Raw genomic sequence first — 27725 nt, 5'->3', positions numbered from 1 at the left:
ATATGCGTCTGTTTAAGTCAGGGCTGTCCAACACTGAGGGTAGCATACTAAATGCAGAGGCCACGTTGATATTTATAATTTTCTAAAAAGGCCAAAAAAAGTTGTACATATATTTAAAGACAAATGTTTTTGTTATTATTAGTGTTGACATTTCAGCTTTTTCCCTTTACATTATGCCTTTTACTGTATTTTTAAATGTTTGCTATTTTTGCTGCGGTCCGCGGTCCTGGAAATTTCTGGAGGTCATTATATAACAGTCTGTCTCAAGGTGTTATTTTAATGAGAACACTAAACTCATCACATAGCAATTTAACACTCAAAAGGTATACCTAATACATATACAAACATCTACCAATACGAGTTTAAAATAAAAAAAACAACTATTTTCAAGTTTCCCATAATGCATCGCAGCTGAGTAAAACATTCATTGGGGTGCTGCAATAATGTCAGCCACCCTCTGGGCTGCAGGCTCTTCTGGTGGACATTTTCTATGCTGCTTGTCCCCCAATGAAATGCTTTGCTCAAACGAAATGATTATGGGAAAAATTATTAATATTATTTTTTTCATTTTAAACTCTTAAACCCTTTGCAATTTCCAATGGGTTGACAATGGGTTCGTTTTTTCATAGCCCATGGTTGACTACAGTCAAATAAAGAGCTACCTGGTCCTCACTGACTCATGCGTGCCACAGTATGCCATTTTATGATGTGGACATGTGCGGCTTATAGTCTGGTGCGGCTTATATATGTACAAACTTATATATGTACAATTTTTCCTCTAAATTTAGTGGGTGCGGCTTATACACCAGTGCAGATTATACACCAGAATTTACGATAATCACAGAAAAATAATTTAATAATAATGATAATGGATTTATTTTATATAGCACCTTTTTATAAGGTACCCAAAGCGCTTCACAGTGAATTTAACTCATTATTCATTCACTTCTCAGTCACACACTGGTGGTGTTAGTCTACATCTGTTCCCGCAGCTGTCCTGGGGTAGACTGATGGAAACGTGGCTGCCAATTTTCACCTACGGCCACTTCGACCACCACCAAACATTCATTCACATTCACACACCAGTGTGAGCAGCACTGGGGGCAAAGTGGGTTCTTGCCGACCTGCTCTACCTCCTGAGCCACCATTTAGTCAGTAAACAGAAATGTAATCCACGCACGCATCCGTTGTTTGTTCTTAAACCTGCCTGGACATTACTAGATGCATTCAATGAGGCAGATTCGAAGGGAAAATGTGTCGTGTACCTGGAAATGACATAATAACAATCACGTTAGTTGAATACTTTGAATGGGAACACGTTTAGTCAACACAATACACATTTCAGTTAAAGAGATCCCAGGTTGGAAGCAGATAACAATTCAGTATATCTTGAAATATGTACCTCTGATTCAATTAGTAATCAATCATTTTCATGTACAAACTGAAATTGGGTTATTGTTTCCTGGTAACTGGTAATGATTCTCCATGCCGAGCAGGTGAGGCATCACGCTCACTCCTGGCTGACAGCATGTGCAGAGAGACAAGCTGGAATATATCAAATGTGCTGAAGTGTCACAGCCAGCAAGTCACAGAGTGGTTCACTTTCCCCGCTGCCACCGCGCTATATGGCGTGTTATCCAGTTTGGGCTCTGACAAGTAGGGACAGTGTGACCGGCAGCATGTCGAAAAGAGTCATCGAAGAAATGCTGCTGCCTGTGGCAGAAATGAGTATTAGTTGAGTATGCACTGCCTTGCAAGACCCTTTTTACCCCATGGAGACAAAAAGCCACATTGAAGTCAGTACTTATTGCACATCTGACACAAATTATAAGCAAAAGGGTGCAGCTACGCGTCATTCTCGTCCTCATTCTCAGTTGCCCTCACCTAAACTGGCACACTGAAGTGAGAAGAGTGTGAGGAGGTGTGATGAGGGAGAGCCACAGATGGTTGTTTCTTCCTCCTGATCATTGTATGAATGTGGGAGGACTGAGGTTTTTTTTTTTTTTTTTTTTTACATACAGTATAATTGAGAGCTCAAGTGGATGGATGGGTGTGTTGTAGCTGTGCAGTCACACGTTTGTGCCTTCAGATAGAATAGAATCTGTATTCATGTAAATTATCATTCTGACTAAATTTTACATTTCACAATGAGCAAATATTAAGGCGGTATTGCTCTTGTGGGTCCATCAGATTCATCGAGTGGAGGATAAAAGCATTTAATGGGAGTCACTGCCAATATGTAGGTGGGGCTAGGAAATGACGGACAATAGTAGAAACAGTAATCCCTCGTCACTTCACACTTGGAATTTTTTGGCTTCACTCGTAGTTTATCACAGTTTTTAAAAATATATCTATTAATTAATAAATCATGATGTTTTGTGGTTGCATCCGGTTTATTATTGGTACAAATTTTACTTATTTTTCCCTTAAATTAAGTATTTTCAAGCATAAATAAATGAACTAAAATACAAATATAAGGCATTCAAAAGATGATCCATATATAGTGTTCTACACCAGTCCGTAGGTAATGTTACTGTAATGTTCACGGAGACACTCAAGCGCCAGGATTGATTGCCGGACAGGCGTTTATTGCAGGTTTGAATAATCTTGCTACAAGCACAATAATCGCTTATAAAAAACACAAGCTACTGTTGCGGCCGTAGGTCACGCCAAGGAAAAATTCAACTCGGCGCTCTGCTTCCCATAGCGCCAAAACACATTGATAGTAACACTCACGGGCGCAAGAGGGCTTTAATAATGTTAAAATCCATACACTGCGTGTACAATTATTAAGCAACTTGTAATACTGATGATTAGTTTTATTATTTAACAATAACAGTGCTCTCGGTCAATCCAAAAGGTTAATAAACCTCAAACTTGAATATTTTAGGAAGTGAGAATATCCCTGTGTGCACAATTATTAGGCAAATATTGGTGTGCAGAATTTTTAGGCAACTCAAAGAAATATGAAAATATTCCCCTCAGAATGATAAACAAACAACACAAACTTTACAAACAAATGTTTCTGACATTTCCCCAAATAAGTCCTTGACCAATATAGCCACCCTTCTTTTCAATAACACGGAAAAGCCTTCCATCCATGGAGTCGGTTTCTTGATCATTTGACCATCAACTCTTTCTGCAGCAGCAACCAAACCCAGAGACTGTTCAGAGAGGTGGACCTTTTTCTTCACTGTAAATCTTACGTTTAAAGGCCCACAAGTACTCAGTAGGATTTAGGTCAGGTGAGCAAGGAGGGCATGTCATTATTTTCGAAGATCTTTTTAAGACCTTTACTAGCTAGCCACGCAGTGCAGTACTTGGATGCATTTGCCAACATAAAAATCAGAGTCTTCTTGAAAGATGCACACTGTTTCCCGTACCACTATGTGGAAAAAAGTGGCAATAGGTTTGGGAGTTGAGTCTGAGTCCATCTCCAACCTGAAAAGGCCCAACAAGCTCATCTTTGAATAATTCCAGCCCTTAACAGTACCCCACCCCCACCTTGCTGGCATCTGAGTTGGAGTGGAGCTCTCTGCCATTGCTGATGCAGCCACGGGTCCATCCCTCTGGTCCATCAAGAGTCGCTCTCATCTCATCAGTCCATAAAACGTTTGAAAAATCTGTCTTCAGATATTTCTTGGCCAAATCATAGCCTTTCAACTTGTGTGTCTTATTCAGTGGGGGTCGGGTTTCAGCCTTTCTTACCTTGGCCATGTCTCTGAGCACTGATCGGCATGTGCCGTACGTATGGACACTCCAGGTAGATGACAGTTCTGGAATATGACAGCATTGGAGGATAATGGGTTCCTGGGAGCTTCACGTTTAATTTTTCTCAAATATTTGGCAGTTAATTTGCATGCTTTTCTTTTGACACGTTTCTTGCGACCCTTTTGTGCACTTGCAACAAAACATTGAATGGTTCTGTGGTCGAGGCCAAATATCTTGGCAATTTCAGCTGCATGCCAATGAAAGATGTTGACTCTTCAGAGTCTGTTAAATCTTGTTTTGGCCCATTTTGCCAGAGGAAAAGAAGCTGCCTAATAACTCTGCACACCTAATAAATGATGGTGATGTCCTAAGGCCACACCCTCACTGAGTACACACATGCACATCACCTGGTATGCTTAAACCCAAAAGGCATTCAAGTTTATTCAGCTTGGGGTTGGAAAATATGCATACAAATACTGACTTGCCTAATAATTGTGCACACAGTCTATTTAGGAGGTTGTAAACAAGTTTTCAATGCTACGAAAATGTGGTACTTATAAATGAGGAATCCTACTCGGCGGAAATGTACTTATCACGGTCGGGTCTGGAACCAATTAAGCGCGATCAACCAGGTATTACTGTATTTGATAATTTACTGCCAAAATATAACACGATGAGATATTGCACAATCCTGCATATAAGTACACACTTCTCCCATAAAGTCTTCTCAATTCTGACGAGGAGTTGATGTGCATATGCTGCAGGGAAAACAATATATACCATCAGAGGCAAACGCTGTGTCCGCTCAAAAACATGTGATGGCTCTCCTGTTTCCAAAAAATATGTGGTGTCTGGTGACGAGCATGACATTGACATCGGTGGCTCCAAATGGTCACATACACACGTCCAATGAAGGCACAAAAAAGGCACTCGCCCTCTTGGCAGGAGATCAGACGTGGGAGGACTGTAATCCCGTGTGGAGCCTCAGAGAGTAGAAGGCAGTAAGCATCCCTTGACAACACAGGAGAAACTGTCAGAAAAAAAACAAAAAACAAAACAAAGGCCGGCGATGGAGCACTAGCGGGAAACAAATTCTGCCAGGAACAAGCTCTTGGAGGCCTTCAGTTGGGGTAAAAATACATACGGAATAAAGATACATAGGGAACTTTATAAAGGATGAAGGTGACAGAGAGAGCAAAGAGAGGGTTGAGGATTAGTGGAATGAGATGGGAATTGTAGATGAAGTCAAATACGATATTATGTTGTTATATTGCAGGTAATCAATAATAAATAAAACACTCCTTACCATTAATGCGTACTCCTCATCTTTCTTTCTTTTTGCCATCTTCTTCATCAAAAGGATTTGTTCTGTGGAATTAGCTAGCTGGCAACTTGATTAAAGGAAGGAAGTTTACTTCTTGACCTCTCAATGACCCAGGTAGGCTACCTAATTATTCAATAATGCTCACGTGTTGGTGTCTAATCCGGAAAATATCAGAAGGACAGCTGGCAGTGGCTCTGGCCAACCACATCGGATGGATGGATTGGTGGTGGCTTTTGGAGGTTTTTTCTGAAGACTTTATAGGTGCATCTCATTACATGCATTCTTAGCTGCCTGTTTTTATCTGTTTTTATATCTTCAGAACACACGGCAAAGAGAAAGACGTGTGTTCATGCCCCACATAAGGATTGTGGATCACGTGCAAAAAAAAAAAAAAAAAGTGCAGCTTTCCTTAACGAGGTTGGACAAGGAAGAATGAAGGAAGAACACATTTTGGCTTTCCCTTCAGTTTGGCTGACATTATGAAATTGGCCTTCTTTGATATTTTATTAATGAATAATACATTCATTCATTCACTCATTTTCTACCACTTATCCTGTTCAAGGTCACCAGTGAGCTGGAACCTGTCCCATGACTTTAAGTGAGAGGCGGCCAGTGACGTGCGGTCAGAGGAGGCATAATGAAAAAGAACAACAACAAAATAATAATATACAAAATACAATAGGGCCTTCACACGGCCGATGGGTCTTAGCGCTCGGGCTCTAATAATTGTTCATATTTGTCCATTTAGAACTGTGTTATAAATGTCTATTCTGTAGGAATCCAACAGTTTTTTTTAACATTTACTTACGTAAAAATGGGTGAATTTACACATTTCCTGATCAAATACAGGACAGAACGCTGGCTTAAGTGCACGAGCTGAGCCTGAGCATCTGAGTGCACTGGATGGGACATGCCCATTTGTGTTTGTCAGCATGTTGACAACATAGTGTTACTGGAAACATTTATTATACACCACGACTTTCTACAGCCTTTTTTGTTATCTTTAATGTAAGCGTGACATCATTAACATACAGAGAAATGTCATACGTGGAGACGCTTGCAGTAATCCCTTCATCCTGAAGAAATGGGGGTGTACGTCAGCTGGAAGGTGCTTGTCGCTGCTGTCCTTCCAGAGAGAGGAAAACATGGCGTCTTTTTATTTTTTATTTTTACAGCAGCACAAGCTGGAACTTTAGCAACAAGTCAAATGCATTCATTATATTTGTATGCTTTGCTGAATGAATTCACTTGACCTCAAAGATGGATGATTATATATTCAAGAGCTCAGCAGTGGGTGACTTTTACAACAAAGTAACGGAGCTTTTCCTGGGGAAGGATAGGCTGCATGCACTTCATAAAAAAATAAGTATTGGAAAACAACATTTTTATTGACTGAAATATTCTCATTCTTTTCTTTTTCTTGTTATCCTGAGCAAAAAAGAAATAAAACTCCAAAGGAGTCAGTGCGGGTGTGAGGAAGGGTACACGTACCAGCCAATGACAGGGCACACATGAACACATTGAAATTCAGCTGTATGTTGGTGTATGCAGTATTACCTTTTTTTCAAGTAAGACACAATTCACATGCAAGGGAATATGCCGACTTCACATGACTTACTAAACCATCAACATGCAACTTTGGAGTCACTCACCGTCCGGCATGCTGAGCAGTTTCCATGTGAACAGCTTCAGTATGGGCAAGTTGTGTGTGTGCAAGTTGTGGGGGGGTGTCAAGGCAGCCAATGATGGCACTGAGAGCGTACATGATTATACCGTGCTCCGTTGTGTGAGTGTGTGTCAAAATGGGTGATGTCTGCACAAGGTGTGAACAGTTAATGATATGTCTCTTATTCGGAACACAGTGTTCTGGTTTGAGTCCATATCAAGTAAATGAACAAAAAATTCCAATTTTTAAACCACAACAGAATCCAGGGATGTGTGTGTGTGTGTGTGTGTGTTGTTTTTTTGTCTTCTTCCCAGCCAATCAAGATAGATGTGTTTCAAGGCTAAATGTGACATTTCCCCAAGGAGACCACTTTTAGAAGAGTAATCCATTTTTGTCACAAACCACTGAGACCAAACACAATGAAAAGCACTCACTCATTGTCTTTCATCTTAATTAAGTCATCCATCACTGCCTGTGTGATGCGAGGGAAGAGTCACGGGCAAAGGCATAATGAGACACTGGGAGACGTCTCCCACCAAGCTGGAGAATCACTTAAAAAAAAGTTAAATGGATTGCTCTCAGGTTTGTCCAACAAATATCTAAAACAAGCTCTCAAACTTGAGTGGCAAGAAAAAGAGCACATATCCTCCCTCCCCAGGCTGGACAATCCAAATTTGGATCTGCACCAAATTGCGCACATTGAGAGATACCCACCTTGTGCCAATACCTGAATGAAAAGTGGAAAGAAAAATACTGGCTCTTTTCATGCATCTCGAGCGTCTCATGAATGTAATTGATTCTTTACCTATGCCCGTGTGGTTAGCATGTTGGCCACACAGTCAGGAGATCGGGAAGACCTGGGTCCGAATCGCCGTTGGGCATCTGTGTGTGGCGTTTGCATGTTCTCCCAGTGCGTGCGTGGGTTTTCTCCAGATACTCTGGTTTCCTCCCAAAAAAGGTTATTTGCAACTCTAAATCGTCCATAGACATGAATGTGAGTGTGAATGTTTGTTTGTCTGCATGTGTCCTGCGAGTCCAGAGTGTACCCCGCCTCTCACCCGAAGTCATCCGGGATAGGCTCCAGTATACCTCCGTGACCCTACTGAGGATAGCGGCATAGAAAATGGATGGATGGATGGTCCATGCCCATGCTTTGACATCGCCGTTTTTCACTTGCACACAATTGTCTATTTATTTTGACATTTTATATTTTTTCTTGACATCATCATTACCAAAGTATATCTGGTACATCCTTGAAAGAATACATACCTATCATGGACAAATCCAGGTTCATTTGTCCAAGTACACATCCATGAGGTTCCACACAGCCAGTTGAATAAATCGTCAAACCATTGGAGGTGAAAACATCACCGCTTCTTGGCAGCACAAACAAAGTGGGTTGGAAAGGAAGCCGGAGGCTTGTGACATTGCTTGTTTGGCAATGCATTCAAGGCTGCAATAAAACCCGATGGACACACCTGGGACACATTTTTTTCACCAGAGCTTTTCTGCGCTGCTGTCACAGGGGAGACAGGCCCCGACTGTCCATCAACAATCCCTTCAAAAGGAAACCGGAGGAGATTTTATTGCATAGAAGGTCTCATGATTGTCACCATTCCCAAACATTCTACCTAGTAGCCATGTTGAAATGTCAAATGTCACTCCCTTTTTCCCTTAGTGAGATCACAAGGTGACGCATGGACCAAGCTAGTCAAGGTCTGAGTCACAATACAGTGACCATTCAGTCTCTCGCTTAATTATAATTGCTATTATTGGTGCACGTGACGTCATTGTGCTGTTCGCTGAAGATCATCGGTGGCAACTGAAGATAGCACGTAAAAAGCGTTAGATCATTTTGTCAGAACACAAAATCAAACATGATTTGATCAGGAAATGTGAAAGCGGCTCTGATAAATTGATTACCTTTTATCATGAGCAAGTTGTTTAACAGCAGAAGAAGTGGACTTGCCAACATTCAGCGCAACGTTAGATGACAACTCCTAAGGGTCAAAGGTGTCTGACTCTCCTTGTAGCACCAGCTGACCTTGAAATGTGTCAATGGAGAGTGTCAAAGAAGCGTCTTCATAAGAGGCAAGTGTTCGTGGACATGCAGAAAGTGTTAGCTGCGAGGACGTGTATGTCCTTTATTTTCTCCCCTTATCGGTGTGCCGTGTAAGTGACATCAAGGCTACATGCATATGAAGTCAAAAAGACACGATCGTAAGCTGAAGAAGTCAAACCAATGGGTGTACAGTATATGCTAAACACAACAAAGTTCATCTTGTTTTTGGAACCTAGGCCTTCAGTGACTGACGTAATCGACCTCTTAATACCACCACTATTACGTTTGGAATTATAGATACAAAAACACAATGTAGCACGCCGTGGCCTTACAGAGCGAGAGAAAATACCATTATTACTGAAGCACAAAACCCAGTTAACCTTTTATCTTCGAATACATCGTCGCTGCTACACTTTGGTTATTTTTCTGCTATTAACGTCGAGCATTACGTAACTTCCAACAGAAATCACTGGTGAAAGTTTCCTGTGAATTTGGCGTTCAGCCTCTACATTACGACATCAATCTAGAGCAGTTCCGGATCAATATTTGTCTAATAACGTCACAAAAACTTTTAAAAATGTAATAAAATACATTATACCCACCAGAGATGCTGATTATTTAAAACAAAAATGCATCCTTTCCAGATTGCTACAGACTGTTTGTCAACCGGTTTTGCTCTTATCGACCAATCAGAAGACGAAAGAAATGCTGATGTTATTGTGGCTGGCCCTGTGAGGCCAATCTGAAATCGGATCGGTGAAAGAAACAGCTTCTTTACTAATACTGTTTAAGTGACATGGGCCAGCACTCCTGATTCTGAAGGCACTGAGCAGATTACACATACAGGAAAAGCTGAAATCTGATTGGCCAAAAACGCATACACGTACTGGGAGCAGTGCAGCCAAGAGACGCACTACGAAATGAAGATAATAGACTTTTGTGAATAAATTAATACAATTTCATGGAACAAAAACTATAATTGAATGTAAATGTCTTCTTCTGATAAGTGTTTAGGCCAGCAGAGAAGGCCCACCACTGTCTCAGAGACTAACTCTACAACATAACATAAGCGCTATGTACAGAGTCACATCAATAACAAAGCCCTTAAAATTGAAGAGCTGACCATGACAATGACAGGGATGCTATTTATTTATTGAAAGTCGAAATGTGAAAATTATAAAACACTGTCAACAAGTAACAATGCATGCGTTGATGCTTAAATCTCGCTTCTTTGAAGGTGAGGCCACTTAATGTAATTTCTTGCATCTATTCTTGTTCTTTAACACCCCTTGATGAGACTGTTTTTAATAAAAAATAAATGTGCAATATGCTACAAAGGCAATTGAAAAAAACACAGAGCGTTAATTCTTTGAAGGTTGCTCGTGAAAAAAGGTGACATCTCGCATATCAGACATGACGGCATTGCATCTTCCCAATTGACCTCGCAAAAAAGCTACACAAAGTTAAAGCGACTGAATTAATATATATGGTTCTTCCTGAGATCTCCCAAGTTTTTCTGAGGTCTGAGTGGAGGGACTAACTAATCATTAAGTCTGTCTTTTTCTGGTAAAGAAGAAGAAATCCCTTTTTGTACTTGACGAGTTCAAATTGTTGCTTCAAAAACCATAACTACAAGCACAAAGACGATCATACATCCACAAAGATAATGTGGAGATGTCACAGTGAGGGGGCTGCACAAGAATGAATGCAGCAAGCAGTTGGTTGGTCCAGTGCCTTGCCTTAAGGCACAAGACACAAACTGGCGCCTCTCCAGCAACTAGGTTGATTGCGACCATCAGTCTAGCTATTGCTTTAAGTTAAAATCACACACACTACATCACAGAAAGAGGGATTTTTAAAGCAATTAGAGCAAGTTTAAGACGCTGCAATGATCAATCTGTGACCAGAAGTGAAATTCAATAGTGTAGAGTGAGGGGGGGCTGCAAAGAAGTGGCCAACATGATGAATATATGTATGGATCCACACATTAGTGGAAAACTGGCCAACAAATACATTTAGGTTGACTGTAGTCGTAGAAGCAGTGACGATTAGTCAGGGCCAGAAAGGCCTTCTCTGCTGACCTGAACACTAACAGTAGCACTGACCTACACTTCCCAATTAAATTCTAGTATCTGTTCATGACATTGACAGTTTATAATTTTTTTGCCCAACAGGTTGGTTGCAATTCTTCCAGTGTGTGTTAAATGTTTTTGTCCAATCAGAATTTAGTGTTCTATATGTCAATGTATCAATCTGGGAGTGCCGGCCCGACGTAACTTAAACTGCCTCTGTTAACCAATCAGATTTCAGATTCGCTACACAGAGCCAGCTAGCAGGCCTACAGTAATGTCAGCATTTTTCCATCCTCTGATTGGTTGATCAGAGCAAAAGAAAAGTAGACAAGCAGTATCTAGAGGTAATGCACACCAAAAGTTGCTTGCCATCGGTCAATAAACAACGGAAGAACAACAGTCTGTAACAATTTGCTAGACAACCTAAGGATAGGTGGACCGACTCTGAAGATATAGTTAGGTTGTCCTAGGGGAAAGTGTTTGGTCTCCGCTGACGACCCAGGTACCAAATGCACCGTCTGCCACTGTAGAGTTATGCTTTGTCTTCTGTAGGAGTCTATTGGAAACAGAGTACATATATCAAACATCTTCAGATTTTCTCAGCCTGTGCAAAACGTGTGACCACGTCGGACGTCGCTGCCTGATTAGCATTCAGCGTTTTTGTCATCAGATCTGAATAGTCTTTGTGGCGCATTGCCCAGTAAATTACCTCCACGCCGTGCATTCAAACTGACTCAACTCAAAGGATTTGCATGAAATTACTCGACTGACAGATACGGGACTGTCCCTGACAATGGAGGCCATTCATGTGATGCTTTTTTTAAAGAATATATATGATAATCTGGTCGCAGTTATCTCAACGGGAGAAATCGCGGAGTGAGCGAGCGAGCATTAGCCATTGTCTGCCACTGGGCTGAAGCTCAGGCTTTAATGGAAGCTATATTCAGAGATGGATTCAAGTCAAGAGATGAATCTTGGCAAATATGTCTAGGGATGATTAGACTTAACACCGGCTGCAAAATCAGGGCATTAAAATATTGTTATTTACACCACTGACTGAAGCCCATCTTTGATGCCGCGATCATCATCTCATTCAAACACACCACACCAGATTAGGGTTTACCGTCACAAACCAGGTAGGGCTAAGATGAAGTGAACAGTTGCACCTGGTGGAAATATGGCATTTTTGGATAACATAAGGTGACCATATTTTAATGACAGAAAACCAGGACACTCGGCCCGGCGATGATCGTGGAAGTTTGCTCAAAGTACTTTTTATTTTCCCATAACTCTTTACGGTGTCACGGGGCGCCACTCTTGCAACGGTCCACCAATTTCTTCCACTGTTGTCGGTTGTGTGCCATTTGCTGGGCCTCAGCAAACGACATCCCGGTGAATTCTTCGATTTTGTCAACCCATCTCTTCCTTGGCTGACCTCTCTTCCTCTTTCCTTCGACATTTCCTTGCAGTATGGTTTTCCATAAGTCCATCTGATCTTGTGATGTGCCCGCACCATTTGAGTTTTTGTTTCTTTATGCTAGTTAAGAAATCGTCACATTCTCCTAAGTGATGTGTTATAAAATTACTGATGCCATTGTTTCAAATTCGGTCTTGATGACCATAAGATTTCGGGAACATCTCATTTCAAAAGCCATTATCTTCTCTTGGTGTTCTTTGTTTAATGTCCAGGTTTCACAAGCATGTGTAAAAGTGGAAAACAGCAGTGCTTTCAGAAATCTGATTTTGTGTTTAATGGTAATTGATTTGTCTTTCCAGAGCTCCTTCATTTTCTTCAAAAGATGCCTTATAAATCCAATTTGTTTAAAGTATGCTTCCTCTGTAAGCATAGAAAATCGTTAATACTACAAATACCATCTATAACCAAAAACACAAATTCCAAAGTAAGAAATTTCAAAAACCGGCATGAAAATGATTCCAAAAACAGAACGACACAGGCACCTGCTTGTTAAGCTTGTTAAGTTTTGGAATGTAACCAATATTTTTCAGAAACTTTAAACCAACGTTGTGCATAACATCCCGATTTCACAAGACGCCAACTCGACAAGTGGATTAACTGAGGATAAAGATGCTGTGATTTTTCTTTGGCTTTTTGAGCCTTTTTGGCAACACTATGTCAGAACACCTCTCAGGGATTACATCACATGCAGCAGACTGCCGCAATTCCGCTCTATTTAATGGCCTAAGGAAAAACAATGACGACCAGGACAATTTCACCACTTAAAAAAAATAAAAATAAATAAAGTCTCAGTTCTCAGTGCTATGGTTGTTCTTGTTCACTGATGTCAACACTGTGCTTCATTCACTCCGTTGGAGTGGCCACCATAGAGCCAAGTGGTACATCTGGCTGTATATACAGTACAGCGTTTTTGATATACACTCAACCCTCACAATATTGCGGTTCGATTATCGCTCCCTCGCTATATCAGAAATTAAAATTTAATACAAAATAATACAAAGATAAAATAAAATAAATGATCGCTGTTTTGTGGTAGACTATTATTAGTCAAAACATATTGAAATACAAGTGATATGTAGTATTCCGGTCACTAGGAGGCAGTAACGACACAAAACATTGAGACATTACCTTACTTTACATTACCTTAACACTGCATGAAGTCATGAAGTCAGCCATGGCATATCCAACATGACAGAGTGAAAAAAGGTTATCCTCCCATTTCGTGTGGAAGTGGTAAGTTTTTGGCTTAAGTTTACAAGAAATACAGGCTACCTGGTTAGCTCACTAGCTTGCCAGCTTGTTAGCTCGCTAGCTTCCTACCTAGCGGCCGTCTCAAGTTACTGCAGCTTAAGAGTTGTAATGTGGTGTAAACAATGAATAATAAGAGTGTAAAGGTGCTAGGGTGCTATTTCATGTCTACAGGGCTCTGATAATGCTAAAAAGATGTATTTAGAAAGTCGGAAACTCTAACTACAAAAATATTCCATTTATTAACATTGAATCCTATATCGCGGTCGGGTCTGGAACCAATTAACTGTTATAAACGAGGGACAACTGTACATAAAGAGCTGAATTCACAAAAAGAAAAGAAAAATCTGAAAAGTATAGACCCTTAGGACATCACTTCATGCATGCATGCATTAACAGCTCATTTTTGTGTGTGTGCATTCCAAAAGAGTATACCTCATTCTCACGTTGAGCTACAATTTTGATTCTATGGTCATCGCCACATTCTAGGGTACCACAAACAATAACCAAAAAAACACACACACAAAAATACAGTTAATCCATTTCCTTCAGTGTTTCAAAAGAAAAATAAAGAGGCAAAGTTTTATTTAAATCAAAGTTTCTATCTCCCACTTTGATGAGGCTGTTTCTTCTGTATGAGTATTCAAAGGGCGGAACTTAAGAGTGTACGCGTGCTGCACACGCGCTTTAGTATGCCGTAGCAGCCGCATTAATGAGCTTTCTGCTTATCATCACTTGCAGAGAAAAGTAAATCAATCACTCCTCTAGCATAGTGACGGGTGAAAGAGGCAAGAGAGGATGCGACGTCAGTCCGTCGGCTTTGTTTACTGCAACAACGCCCAGCGAACGGCTCTCCAGCGGGACACTCGTTTTAATAACAACCAGGCCCCGTATTCAATTCTAATCTATTAATGCTGCTGTTAAAGATGGAAAAGATGAATGCACAATGGCAATCACTGGGCTGTCCCAAAAAGACTGTAAGGATCAAAGTAAAGAGTGAAAATACAGTCCTAAAAAAATGATTTGACCACCCTTGTTTCTTCAGTTCCTTGTTCATTTTAATGCCTGATACAACTAAAGGTAACTTTGTTTGGACAAATATAACAACAAAAATAGCTCATAAGAGTTTCATTTTTGGCAGTGCAAACTAAAGTGATTGTGGTTATTGTCAAGAAAACCGTGGAAGTTGCTTGATATCAGCTCTTAAATGAAACTCTTATGAGCTACATTTGTTATCATCGTTATATTCGTCCAAACAAATGTGCCTTTAGCTGTACCAGACATTAAAAAGGATCAATAAACTGAAGAACCAAGGGTGGTCTGATCATTTTTTCCATGACTCTCTGTGATTAATGTAACCATCTGTCATGACAGCCAGTTTATCATCTGAAAGGTTGCGTCAAGGACGATGACCATGTCGCGATCCACTTTGTATACAATCCGTTTAGTTGCGTTATGGAAATGTACGGGCTATGCGGCTTCACTGTCTTCATTAATCAGAACCCAACGTTCGGTCATTCAGCATCACCAATTTGTATATGCTTCTTTCATCTCCTCTGAGTGTGCTCATTGGCTAACGGCCTGAAATGTTGGTCCCTGAGTCAACAATATGGATGTAGTCAAAGTGGCTTTTGCTGTTTATTCGGCTTCAAGGTGGAAATGGTTGGGGGGAGGCTGGGGGTGGGGGGTGCAATCAAAAGAGTTTTTAAGCATAAGCCATTGGCATGATGAGCAGGGAAGCGGGGCAGAACATCAATAACAGGAACTCGTGGCAGAGTGGATAATTAGCCCTAAGGAACAAAAGATCAATACCTTTTTTCCATGACTTTGTGCACGGACAAAGCAGTTTAGTTCAGGACCTTCAGCTTGTACGGTTGACAAAAGGGCGGCAAGGTCACTTACCAGTCACGGTGTCACTTTTAAAAAGCTATAGTGATTGCATGCTTGCACTAATATACGATTTATGGACAAATTGTTGGGATATAGCTCTTAATCAATTATTCATTTAATCTGTTTGGGCAAGACCCTTATTCTTCCTGAATCTTTATTCTTTATCTTGTCAAGACATTTTGGACAATTCTGTGCTTAGGATCTTACAAATGTTCTTCTGGATTAAAGGACATACAAATCCCCCACACACACCCCAACATCTTGAAGGTGTTCCAAGACGAGGGTGAGGCTATCATATTAGAGCCCTCTTGACATGAAATAACACCCCTATAGTCACCTTTACACTCCTATTACACAATACAGTAGACAAAATAAGAGACAATAAGCCATTTAAGACACAAATACAACTTGTGCTAGCTCCCACAGTGCAATTCTTCTTAAAGGGCCAGGCTCGGCCTGTAACAGCGTTCATACGCTGTAAAAGCACTAAAATTGAACGAAAAAAAACCACAAAACAGCGAAAGGTGAACTGTGACAGAGGTTGTTGGTTTTTTTTTAGAGTCGGAATATTATGAGAAACAAAGCAAAATAAAGTTGTCATAAAAAAAACATGTTGGGGATAAAAAGTTAGAGTATTATTTTATGGGAATAAAATAAAGACGTTTTATGAAGATTATTTAAGAGCAAGTAAGTGGCCCTTGCATCCTTTCATTTTTCAGTATGTGGCCCTCGGTGTGGACACCCCCTGCTCAAGAGCAATGGGGAAATGCATAAAGCAAACAGGTTAACTGATCGTGCCTGAACAAAAATACATCTCTGATTGCAACAACTGCATGCTAACAAGTTTGAAAATGTCAAAAAAAAAACAAAAACTAAACCAAGCCCTTCACATAAGCGTCACCTTTCAGTGAAACTGTGGTGACGAGCCTCGCCAACAGTGTAGAAACTGAGCATCCCTTTTGTTGCACTAAATGAAAAGGCTTTTCATCACCACCATTTTCTCTCGGGGAAGCAATGATGAGTTTCACTGAAGTGCCGCTGCCTGTAAAACAGCTTGAAAGCAACAGAAAACCTACTTTTTTATTTCTTTAAAAATGAGGCTTTTTTTTTTGCAGTATAGAACCGACCCTATCTTAATCACTACACAACTAACCTAAAGAGCACAAATTGATTATTTCAATTTTCAAATTAAGCGTGAACCTACTGGGACCCCAATTTTCTTAGCACTCAAAAGATTACGCTTACTTGAAGTCGCGTTCCCATTTAAAAGTTACAAGCAGGATTTCCAACACAAATGGATGTTTAAGGCACAGTGGCATGCAATTATCTTGATATGAATAATTAATTTAATCACGCTGAGTGGAAAGAAAATGCAGGGGCGTTGATAGCGGCAGTGAAAGCGTTAAGTGCGAAAGCAAACGTGCTAGCATGAGTGGTGCAAATAGCGGCGGCAAAGCAGCATCTTGATGGGATAATGATTTATTTAACAAACACCCAACGCCAAACTGGATGACACAGGTGCATGGAAGTGACAATAAAGCTGATTACATAGCTGTTTGGCGAGGAGTGTTGGGTGTCAACACTGTTGGTTTTCTTTTGCCAAAAGAAGACCAAGCGCGCATTGCGTCTGCACTCGATAGTTTAATGGGAATGGGATTCTGCTCAATGGACGTCAGTACTCCAGCATGTCACATTAAAGTTGCTCCAGAACTGTCCCCCACGTGTGAAGTAGTCTACATTTGAATTTTAAGGCCAACATTTTACGTTCATTTCTGTGCGAAGCGAATGTGTTAACACAACGCAAGAGGCGTCGAGGCTGATTCACCACTATTACAGTCCCCTGAAACGCTGGTAGATTGTCGATAGGGTCACCATAGCAACAGCAATGTACCATTGAAATCACATGGGCACTTTTATTCTAAGGTCATATTACTACTTGTTGATGCTGTAAAATTGCCAGTTTTGCTGAAACGCTTGATTCAATATGAAGAACAAGCATAGTTTGCTGAAAATTGTATTATTATCCTTCCAAATTTAGCAAATTCAAATGACACCCTGGACTGGTCACCCATCAGGCACAGGGGTATGTACCAACAGACAGAATGATAACAATAATAATAATATTAACTTGCCCTTCAAATAACCGGTGATGAATTGAAACCTACGAGCGGAGTCACACGGAGGCTTCCAGGAGGTTAGATTAATTCCTCCCCGCTAATGGTTTAATTTTGGTATAATTCAATAAGCACATATACTCCCACGACACCCCACACATTTATACGAGGTCTATAATCACGTCAGGACAGTTAGATGAGTTGGAAATCTCATGTGGTTTCATTTGCTGCTAACTCCTCCTGTTAGCACACTTGATGAGCATGACGAATCAGATCAGATGCACATGATCCTTGCTTCGGAAGCTTTATATGTTACATGTATTTTATTTATTCTTACTTGGGGAGGAACTCTCTGATTTGTAACTGCGGGCGATGCACTTATTACTTCTCCAGTAGGAGCCAGCGGAAAGAAGAATATGGTGGAAATAAATAATAACATAAAATAAGTTGAAGTGTATTATGAATGGATTTTATGTATGATTCAATTCATTTTCTTAAGTAAAACTCGCTGAATTTGCACATTTCCTGATCAAATACAGTGCAGAAACTTAGCGGGAGGCTGCCGCAAGCGTCTCTACTACCGTTGGATCATGGCGCCTGCCAGTGTCTGTTTGTCAGCATGTCACCAATAATAATGTTGCAGAAACGCTGATTATACACCACGACTTTCTACAGCCTGTGTGATGTCTTCACTTCATCCTGAAGTGGTGCTGGCGTACATGGACTGGAAGGTGCTTGTCGTCCTTCCATAGAGAGGAAAAGCTAGATTTCATTTGTATTAAATCTGGGGATGTCCGATAATATCGGTGGCCGGATATTGGCATAAAAATGTAACATCGGTCAACATATATATTTTTTTTTTTTCAAAGTCGCAAAACATTGCTAAATTTGCTGCCTTGTGTAGTTAATACTTGACACAAGGAATGGCGGACATCCATAACCTCCAATCTGAGCAACATTTGTGGGCGTTTCTCTGCAAAGTTTACGAGTTTATTGTCCCGTGCGCCTGCAGCTGCTGCAGCAGCGAGTCCGCTCGACAGATAAATAAAGTATTTATCGATCATATTACACATATCAGTATCGCTTGATATCGGAAAACGGAAATCGAGAGTTCAAACTCTCATTTGTGTGGTATCGTTTCAACATTTGTCGTGAAAGGTCTAAACAGTTTGTTAAGGTAAGTACACTTACAAGTGGGTAACATCGGAATCGCCACAGGAACATCGTTACACGAACCATTCTACACGTTTCCAACGCTCTTTGCTGATTTCAGGCTCACTCTTATCCAACACACTCGATCCCAATTCAAGCAGTAAGACATTAAATTCAAGTTGAAAACGGTTTTGCCATCTAAAGTTATTTAGCACATACAGTATCTACCCAACGAGTGAGACAAAGCCTTTCTCTTCCCTCCCACTGTTTTATTATGTGCACGCTCACCCAGTGTGCACTCTAATTCCTGACACACAGTCCTTGCCGCACTTTGAAAAGAACAGAGATAGAAACAAAATGGGGGCAGGTGAGAAGAAGTCGTGCATGTTCAGAGAGAGGGAGAGAGCAAAGGAGGACGAGGGGAATCTTGCAGGAAATCGCCTGAGTGGCGTCGGCCCCGCCTTGAGACACACAAGCCACCCACCTACAGGTCTTTATGAGGCATTTGCAAAGCCATCACACACCACGACAGAGGCCCATTTTGTCAATAACAACAGAGCATCTAATTGTGAGCCAGCTTCGACAAGCAAACACATCATCCTTCGTAAGAAAATTGAATGAACCTGCAGGGCAAATAATAAGCGACACACTGAATTCAAAATTCAACACCCATAGCACGGGTCTCTCGTAGAGAAAGTTGTGAGCAAGTTGTCACCATGGAAATGTGCGGCGCTGTCCTTGGAGTAAATGCAACGAGAGCTGAACAATGAAAAGGATGAATATATTGATACCATGAAGAAATAACATGACCGTGTGATCTCGGGTATTAGCTGCAGGAATGGCATAATGCTAGCACTTGCCACAGAAGAAAAATCAAACAGGCTGCATTGGAAGATTGATGTCTTTCAAGATTAAAAGACATTCAGATTACCTAAGAAAGCAGGGGGTCATATTGGACAGATTTATTTCGATGAATACCAGACGCTCAATTAGGATTAAAAACTTGAGGGCTAAGATTGGGTGGGACTCGGTTGCTCGGAGACATTTTGGCCAAATATAGTGATATTCTGCCACAATTTAGAAGTGGTTAGGATTATTTTCAGACTACCAATCAAGGAATGTTTAACGCAACAATGAAAAGGATACGATATCGGCTGCATAAGTTGGGAAGGGCGACGTTGGCTCGGAGTCTGTTGAGTGCTGATGAACATTTGCGCATTTCTGCATGCCTGAAGGATTTCCATTAACCACTCTGATTAAAGTAATCATGGGAATCATCGGAGCCTGTCAGATGCCATGCCTGCCCTCTCAATTACCTACATCTCCTTGAACTCAATTGCTCAGATCAGAGTTGTAAGCGGGTGGTGGGCAGACACTGAAGCATATGGAATGTGTCCACCTCCCATGTGTGTCCACAGAGGCTAGTATTAGCTTAATTATCATGCATACATATGGCTGCCATGCCAGAAGACATTACAAACACCCTTTAATACCGCGACCTGGTATATTAACAATGATAATAGCATTTAGGATGCGCTTCAAGTGATTCAGATTCACATTTTTTTGCGGCCTAGTTCAGGTACGCTCCATATGTTCAGAGTAAAAGCCAGTTCTTTTCTTCACGGTTCTTGGGACCGCATTACTATCAGAGAAGTAGTCAATAATCACATCACTTAAAATGTTTTCAAATTGGATTAAAAAATAAGAGCAATCTATTTGGTTACAGTGCTGGACTCTAGTATTAATGAGGAAAATTGATTAAAATTGGTTAAAATACACAGAGTCTGTCAAGCATTTGCCACGCCCCTCTAGAAAGTGAAACTTAAGTTTGTGTAGAAGTGAAGAGTGAAGCTTACGTGAGTGAAAACAATGTATCTATTGTGTGTCTCCCAGTATTTTTCCATGGGTTACCTGTGAGTGTGAGTGCAACTGATTGTGCTATGTGAGCGTGGGTGACTAAATCTAAAAGTGTAATGATATGTAACAGGAGAAAAAAGAAATATTAAGAATAATAACCTACCAGGATTGTGAACATGTCTTATGGATTTACAAAACAAGGGCCCCACTGAGGCCCTACAAATTAGGAGCTGCAGGACTGCATACTCATGTTGTCACGCTGATTCTGTTTACCAACACAAGTATCTGCCAAACAATATTTTAATTATATAGTAATTGGCCTGGTATTTTTAGTACACTGTTGCAGCAAGACTGGCTGCGAGTTAATGCACCCAAGCCAACATCCTCCGTCTGCTAGTGATGTAGAGTGATGTAGAATGCTGGCAAAAGCTCTTTTTTTGTCACTCCTCTTGCATCTACGAAGGTCAGAACGAGTGTTTTTCAACATATAGAGCAAACTTAGCCTCCACTGGCACACACAACACGTTTTGCCTTGCATAAGCCTCCACGCACGGACCTCCATGGCCATCATTCAGGAGAACTTGTGTAGCATGAGGCTTCACACTCCTACATATTTCACCACAGGCTTGTTTTCAAGGAGATTAAGTGTTTTTTCATCAAATACCGTCGCCATTTTTACCAGTTATTCTTAAACAATTCCAACCACTGACTACAGTGGAAAGCAGCACAACAGAACAGAGAACACAGTCAAAGCTTTTGAGAGATTAATGGAAAGGGATCATAAAACCACCCGTTCTTTTCCGCCTGCATTTATGTCGAGACCTAAAAAGCCCATTGGCTGATTAAAAGCATTATTTTAACTGGCAGGACTCCACACACACACATGCATACGCACACTAACGACTAGCAATGCCCCCATTACTCCAGGATGTTTGTTCATAACAGTGACAAAGCTCGACTTTCAGATTGGACAATGCATACACACTCAGATTAGGTAAAGGTGCACAAGTTTGGTTTTCCTGTTTTATTTTTTCTTTCTTTTTACTGTGTGAATTTAAAGTAATGGCAACATATATCATCTTAAAAAAGCGTAATCAGTATCTGGACACACTTTAAAAAAAAACAAATTTCTTTATATTTTAGGGAATGGCACCCTTGCAGCAGAAACATATAATTATATAATAAAACAAAAACGCTTCCATATCAGAATCTGTCAGCCAAAATTATCTCAAAGGCCACCACAGGCACGCACACACACACACACGCACACACACACACACACACACACACACACACACACACACATCCTGGCTATGATTCACTGCCCCTGCTACACGTCTGTGACACGTCCACAGTTACATTCAGTTCCAGGACTCCTCATCTCCCAAATGGTGCCTTCTGCTCTCATTCGGGTCTTCCATGAAAAGATGGTGGCTCATTTCTTACAGAAAGGTAACCTATTGAAAACTGATATCCAGAGAAATGGACAACTACCAAGGACTTCCTGACGCTTGCGTCGCTTGGAAATTGCCCTTTGCATCTGAATAAACCCACATGTATATTAAATTTAAGTGGGTCAAGTGCTTCATTGTTTCCAAAACCACATGTTCAGCATGTTTCCTCATTCAAATGCATGCACGCATGCAAAATTATGAGCATTTACGGGCATCTACTTAAAATAAAAACAAACAAAATAATAAAACAGTCTTACGTCGGCCCTGATAAAGTTGCCAAGATGTTGAGTGCTGCGCTTTACATAACACTCGCTGATTGCAATACATTGATTTCAGTCATCAGCGAGACTCTGGCTACACCTGAGTGAATCACAGCTACTGTATCTTCACCCATCCACAACATCGCTATGGTCCATTTGAATAAGGGTATTAGATTTGTTGATTACCGAAATGGCTTGAGGTGTTACACTGGGGTTTGTACATTTGCAATGTAACAGCATTTTCTGATGACCTTGACCACAGTCAAATTCAATTTGAAGTGAGCGATTACTATTGATATTTTAGTGGCATTATTAGAATATCCAGTGCTCTTAAAAAAAAAAACACATTACTTACAGGTACACTTGCCGGGGTCATGTCATCAAAAGTACTGCTTTTGTAACACTGCACTTTTTCACCTTGGGAGCAATCCTGAACATCTTTTGGTACCAGGGGAAGATAAAAAGTTACCTTGAATTAGCCAAATGGGGTACATTTACACACAGTGACCCCTTCATTGTATCATGTTTGACATTGTATTGCAAGCTTGTTTCATTGAGGTGATGGTCTTTCTTCTGTGTTGGTGTACCATTGCAGCTCTAAAAGCAGTAGGCCATATTTTACAGAGTTTAGGTCACATCAGTCAAATAAAAAAGCATCATAAACGGGAAAAAAAAAACCCATATATAAGTCGCAATGGACTATATACGCATTTACCGGTATTTACCTGAGCTATCATCAGAGCAAGCTTTTTTTAGCTCCTAACAACATTAAATTCCCAAGACAACGCCAGAGGGACAGTGATATGTTTACACCAACAAGATGACAAACTACAGCTCCAAAGCTGAAGTAAGTCAGATTTTTTTAAGGAAATGGATGCAACAAAGCCTTACCTGTTTAATAAATGTCAGAATGTTGTCAAAGACACTCTTATTATGTGACATGACACCTGGACGCATCCCGGTGTGTAAAAACTGTCGTATTTTAACACCAAAACTTCATTATTGTATTCATAAATGAATCAAAATAGATTGAAAAGCATTGTTTGTGTGTTTAGTTAGTCAGCAGGTGACACAGCAGCTACAGTCTCCAAGCTGGACATAATTAAACAGAACTGCTGTCAAAAATACGTCAATCCACACAGTTATCGTACAATTATAGTTGCACATTACTTACAGACACAGTCTTCCAGGCGGAAGCACATTCGTATTCCATAACAAAAAACATCTGGTATGCCGTGTTTCAATTTGTGTGCCAAACTGCATCCCAAACTCAACCCAGTAAATTACTGTGACCGCAAATTGTCACCAAAAAATGAACAACCAACCAACCACACTTTAATTTCAAAGCCTCACATTAACTTAAATGATGTATTTTTTTTCATATATATATATATATATATATATATATATATATATATATATATATATATGTATATATGTATATATGTATAAGTCGCACCTGACTATAAGTCACAGTACCAAAAAAAATTAAAATTATGATAAAGATGCGACTTATACTCCGGAAAATATGGACATACGGTCTATACACACACACACACACACACACACACACACACACATCATATGACACTCAAAAGGACTGCACCCAGACCCAAAAAGCCTGCCTGATATCATTACCAACAGCCTTGCACTGCTCATATCATGAGAACCGACATCATGTTTATTTGATGACAACAACATAGGTCAATATAGTGCAAGAAGTGCTAAGCAATCCAAAACATAAAGTTGATACGGGATAGAGAATCTGCCAATGCTTGTATAAAAATAGGTGTACATAGACTAAAATAGCATTATTACACAACATAATAAAAAACTTCAAATATGATTTAAGTGTGTTTTTTTTTTTTTTTAGATAACGCTATATTAAGAATGAATACCCAAATTCATTTTAATATAATAATCTCCTTTTATATGAGAGCTCATGAAGTTGCCTTCTAATTTCAAGAAAAGTGCAGAAAGCATACAAAGACACTTCTTCTATTTTTTTCTTCCTCATGAAATGACACAGTCTTTGTAGAACATTAGGGGTGTGCCTCTTTCTCCCCACAAATAAAAAAGCCACTTTACAATGCCGAGCTACACAAAATGAAACTACAAAACAAAAGCCTTTTTTTTTTTTGTCCCAGAGGATGGTGGCGTATGATGACATAGGTAATACTAATGTAGAATCAAAAATTGGATGTTGAAAAGACGCAGGTTATAGCAATAAATACTTACTTACAGACTACAGCAGGAGACAGTCTTAGACAGTTTTATCATCTGCTGTACAGTTGGTTTTGTTTGTTTGTTTTTTTTTATTTGTATTGTTTTGTCCAGGTGTGATTGTATCATCAACATGTTTTTTTCTTCTTTGAGTCTGACGCTATACCCTATGTACGGTTATATTCCTGAAATTGAAGCCGAGTATACCGTTACACCTCAGATTTTGTATTTGTCTTACTCGAACATTGCCATAGAAAAATAAAATTTGCATCATCAATTGTGTTCATCCGCCATTCCTGTAATGTCATGTTGCACAAATAAGAATAACATTGTTCGGCACACCCCGCTTGGACTCCCCCCACTTTCCTCCTGCTTGTCCATGTTTGTGCCAAGGCACGCAAGAAACACAGTTTCCAGGAGGGTTAAAATTGGGCAAAATGCTTCATTGCATGAACAAATTTGCGGCTCAGAACTGGCTAAAGGTGGTTTGTTTCTCAAGAACTTCGAGGTAATCGGGCTCAGACTGCAGTTTTGCTTTTAGCTCCAAATATTCATTTCTGTTGGGCTCCACGTAAACAGTACTGGGCGACGTGCCGTAAAGCACAGTTTCTCTTATCCTGTCTGGGTGCAAGAATTGACGTCTGACATCAAAATTGGGGTTATAGGTGTATGACACCGGGCCTGTGTACTTGTACTCTAAATTGGCCCCCACCGGGAGCGAAGGGATGGATTGATGAGGGGACTGCTTATCCGGCTCAAGGATCCCCCGAAAGAAATGGTCCGCATCCTGGACCGGGGAGGGGTTGTCTCTGGGTTCAATGGTACTGATACTGTACGCAGGGCTCCTCAACATACTGCTATCCCTCTCCTCATCAGGGGTACTCCGATAGGTGACCTTGAGCTCGTGGAGGTCACGGTAATCCTCAACTGCATTTCCCTCTCTTGACCTGTATATGGGGTTTTTACACATGTGTCCCATTGGATGTGGAATATACTCATAGACGTGACCAGCTGGCGCCTTCACTTTTGGGCCCGAGCGGTTACTGTAAAGGCTGTACTGCAAGTTGAAGGAACTCACGTCAGAGTTGTTGGTGCTAGTACGGTCACTCTGTGATTTTTTGCGCTTCTTCATCACCACGACAAATAACCCTGCTGCAACAAAGACTGACATGATGAAGACGAGCAGGAGGCTGAGGATGAGGACTGAAAGGGGCACGGTGCTGCTGGAGGTGTTGAACCTGTGAGAAGCATCTGTGGGGATGACCCGGTCATCCAAGGGCTGCTCGGTAGGGAAGGTCGGTGAGACATAGGCGTCAGAATAGTCGGGGCAAAGCTGCTCCGATGGGATGGAGCGAAGGTCTGTTTTCATGTGCCGTTTGGGTGTCTCACACATGACCTCATTGACTACGGTGCCTGCACTGAGCTGCTCGAGCCATATTTTCATTCCCACTATGTCACAGGAGCAGTCCCAGGGGTTTTCAAATAGATCTATCTGCACCAGTAACTTCAGCTGATCCAAAACACCACTCACAGGGAGGTTTTGGAAATGGTTGTTGCGCAGATTAAGCCGAGATAAGGACAGGCTGGAAAAGATGCCCACAGGTAATGTTTTCAGGAGGTTATTATTGAGAAATAATAGCTGGAGATTGGTAAGGAAGCGGAAAGTGCCCGCATCCACCTCCTTGATTTTATTGTACTCTAAATACAGGTACTGCAAGTTCTGCAACCCAAAAAACATTTCCCCTGTGAGCCTGTCCATTAGATTACCATTTAAATACAGCCGACGCAGATTTGTTAAATCCCCAAAAGCCCTGTCATGGATCACAGTTATCCTGTTGTTTCCCAGGTGAAGCAAATCCAATCCAATGGCGTCGACAAAATCTGATCTTCGTACCACGGGGATGTAATTTCCAGTGAGATACATTTTTTTCGGATTGTATGGCTTGGGTTTTAGGTCAGAGATACTTTCAATCTTTCTTTCTTGGCAGTTGACATTCAATCCAATTTCAGATATCTGCAGATTGCACGTGCAGGCAGTGGGGCAGTCCAAAGGCACAGGAGATTTGGTCTGAAAAGCAATGATAGGGCCATAGTTGTAAGGGCTACCGCCTGGGAGTCGAGAAGTGGGCTTTAACCTAGTTCGGTTAAATTGCCGTGTGCCCTTGGTGGGTCTGGAAGAAGACCGAAAGACAGCCGACGAGGTGGTGGAAGCTGTGACGGTAGCAGGTGTCGTCTGGTAATATCCGTTGGTGCTGCTGGGGGGCGCAGGCCTCACTGTGTCATCTTGTGGCCGCCGCGGGCATAGCTCCTGCTTAGACACTTCGTCCAGGTCCCTCCCATGGAGCCTAAAGGGCGTCTCACACACTACTTCGCCCACGAGAGCCGTGTAGGCAATACTCTCCAGCCAGGCTTTTAGAGCAATCAGCTCGCACGAGCAATTCCATGGATTCTCTTCGAGCTGTAATTCCACAACTTTGTCCATGTGCTCCAGGAGGCCGATGTACGGGAACATTTTCAATCGATTTCCCCGCAAGTCCAAGTGTGTAAGGGGGACATTCCGGAAGATGTTGGGAGGCAGGAAAGAAAGCAGGTTGTCGTTTAGAATCATCACTGTCAGTTGGTGCAGTTTGCTCAAGGTGCTGGGCTCTATGTTGCTGATGTAGTTATAATCAATTTGTAGATATTCCAAACTCTCTAGTCCTACAAATGTATCATCCCGCAGAATGTCTATTTTGTTGTTATTCAGGTGCAGCCTCTTTAATCCCTGGAGTCCGTTGAAGGCACCTGACTCTATCTCTGAGATGTCATTGTTCCCCAAGTGCAGGATGGTCACTCCGGTGTAATTGATGAAATCATTGACCGACAACTTCTTCAGGAGGTTCCCCGTCAGCAGAAGGTGGTACGTGGAGAACTGAACCGGACTGATCTCTGTCAGCCTGATGATCCCGCGGTTCTCGCAGCTGACGGTGAGGATGCCCTCCTTTTCCTCACAAGTGCAGAGGTTGCGGCAGATTTCCCCGTAATTGTCATACATCTCGACCAGCCTCAGAGATGATGCAATCACAAGGATTATTTTCAGGGCCCAGATATGCATGTTTCCTGGGAGAAGGTACCCCAGCTCACTCAAGTGCGATGTCAGTAAGAGGTGTCATCTAGGGAAGGAAAGAAAAAGGATTGGTGCCGTTTTAAACATGTGCAACATTCTCAATTAAAGT

The 27725-nt window shown here is 41.1% G+C and overlaps 1 protein-coding gene across 1 annotated transcript in view; it reads right to left on the bottom strand.

The window, feature by feature from the left end:
* Positions 1 to 32: 32 nt before the first annotated feature.
* LOC129186218 (SLIT and NTRK-like protein 5) overlaps positions 33 to 27725 on the bottom strand; it is a 29775-nt gene continuing 2082 nt past the window's right edge. The window contains exon 2 of the mRNA XM_054784250.1: positions 33 to 27662. Coding sequence (XP_054640225.1) covers positions 24977 to 27604 — 2628 coding nt within the window. The 5' untranslated portion in view covers positions 27605 to 27662 and the 3' untranslated portion in view covers positions 33 to 24976. The remainder of the gene's footprint in view (positions 27663 to 27725) is intronic.

This window comes from Dunckerocampus dactyliophorus, chromosome 1 (assembly GCF_027744805.1).
Source record: "Dunckerocampus dactyliophorus isolate RoL2022-P2 chromosome 1, RoL_Ddac_1.1, whole genome shotgun sequence".
In the NCBI taxonomy this organism is placed as follows: Eukaryota; Metazoa; Chordata; class Actinopteri; order Syngnathiformes; family Syngnathidae; genus Dunckerocampus; species Dunckerocampus dactyliophorus.
The sequence above is the reverse complement of the archived record's forward strand: the minus strand, read 5'-3'. Positions and strand labels throughout refer to the sequence as shown.